Here is a 2026-nt window from a genome sequence, read left to right as displayed (position 1 = left end):
GAAAGATGTCCGGAAGGACATCTGGAAGGACGTCCGAAAGACGTCCATTCTAATTAGCATATTACCTTTTTATTAGTATAGATGGTCTTTGAATGCTTAGTTAGATGGCTTCATCAGATAAAATTTTGTAAGTATCATGTGGTTGAGTAATTGGAATTGGTGTTGTAAGACATTGCTTGAAAATTGCCCTGTAGACACTTGCTAATGGAAATGTGCATTTGTATGTTAGTAGAGTCTGGCACTATTAGTTATTGTACCCAATAAAATGTACTCTCTAGGACCCAAGGTACCAAACAACCTAGGCAATATTAAGAAAATAATGGCCTAAAAATCATCCATGCTCATGAAGGTAAGTACAAAATGATTTTTTAAAATGAACCTGACCTATAAGAGTAACAACCAAATTTCCTAATTTATGGGGGGAAAGGGTGCACACATAATTGGCCAAGTAATAAAACTACTGAAAAGGTCTTGCTTTCTGGTATAAGAAATCATGTCATGCTTACCATTCCTTAGGGCCAGAATGCCTACAAACTCTCAGCAACACTCTCAGCTGTTTATTCTATATATTACCCTAAATATTAAAAAGTGATGTAACAGAGATGGGCTCTCGGGGGGCCCAGGCCAGAGAAGAGGAGTTGCATGTGTCGTTTCAGCTGGAGGTAGTGGCGGGGCGTAGGCGTGGGCTTCTGTACAACCACTGGGTTTGTGAGATGACTGCTAACATTACTGAATCCGTGGGGCATGATTGCAAAGGAGACTCCAGGAGCAATACCAAGTTAGATGCAGATTACCCACTCCGGGTTCTTTACTGTGGAGTGTGTTCATTACCAACAGAGTACTGTGGTTATATGCCTGATTTTCCTAAATGTAGACAGTGGTTAGAGAAGAATTTTCCAAGTGAGTTTGCAAAACTTACAGTAGAAAATTCACCCAAACAAGAAGCTGGAATTAGTGAGGGTCAAGGACCAGCAGGAGAAGAGGAAGAGAAGAAAAAACAAAAGAGAGGTGGAAGGGGTCAAATAAAACAAAAAAAAGAAGACCGTACCACAAAAGGTTACGATAGCCAAAATTCCCAGAGCAAAGAAGAAATACGTAACAAGAGTGGGGGGCCTTGCAAGTTTTGATATTAATCTTAAAGAAGCACAAAATTTTTTTGCTCAAAAATTCTCCTGTGGTGCCTCAGTGACAGGGGAGGATGAGATCATCATTCAGGGAGACTTTACAGACGACATCGTTGATGCCATTCAGGAAAAATGGCCAGAGGTGGATGATGATAGCATTGCAGATCTTGGAGAAGTGAAGAAGTGATTTTGAAAATTTGTCTGTATTTAATGGTCTGAACTGAGAGTTGATATGGCCAAAGGGGGAGAGAGGCCATTTGAAAAAAATAAAAATATTTATCCTACAGTAAAACTGTGGACTACCCTCAGCATTTTCACTGTTCTGTACAAGGCTGCTTGTGTGTTTTGTTGTTGTTGTTGTTTTTATTGCCAAAGTCTGATAAACAGGGGTGACTATCATGCTTATGCATGAAATAGAATTTAGTCAAATAAAAAATTTTGGTCACTTCGTCCTGACTTCTCTTTCTGTCTTTTAAACTTTTTATTTTTGGAAAAACACTGTAGACTTTTTGTGGGAAGTTTATTTTGTGTCGTGATTTAATCTGGTTTAAAGCTGAGTGACGTTTTAAAGAATTGTAATTGGGCTTCTTCCCCAGGCATAATTATCTCCTTGCTTCTTCAGCGTGATCGTTCTAAGATGCCTGAGCATCTGATGGATTTGTGGTTGAATGGGCTTCATTGTTACTAACCAAGTCCACTTTGTGGGCCCATAAACATACTGCTGGTTGGAGTTGTTCAAGCTACTCTGAATATTATTCATCAAGTATATGACAAGCCTTAAAACCATCTGCACTGTTTGACCTAGTAAACCACTTCTTTGACATTATCCTAAAGGTATGTCTTAGGTTCATTAAGATGTTACTCCTACTATCAAAAAAATTGCAAATGATATAAATGAACAA

General features: G+C 38.7%; 1 protein-coding gene across 1 annotated transcript; it reads left to right on the top strand.

Annotated features, from left to right (window-relative positions):
• The first annotated feature begins 606 nt into the window (after window positions 1-606).
• Window positions 607-1383, top strand: LOC102248355 (density-regulated protein-like). Its single transcript, XM_014546145.1, is given in 2 exon segments — window positions 607-1031; window positions 1033-1383. Coding segments are annotated over 2 exon segments (597 nt in total). The 5' UTR covers window positions 607-713; the 3' UTR covers window positions 1312-1383.
• Window positions 1384-2026: the final 643 nt, after the last annotated feature.

Source organism: Myotis brandtii, unplaced genomic scaffold (assembly GCF_000412655.1).
Source record: "Myotis brandtii unplaced genomic scaffold, ASM41265v1 scaffold431, whole genome shotgun sequence".
Classification (NCBI taxonomy): domain Eukaryota; kingdom Metazoa; phylum Chordata; class Mammalia; order Chiroptera; family Vespertilionidae; genus Myotis; species Myotis brandtii.
This window is presented reverse-complemented; position numbering and strand designations above follow the sequence as displayed.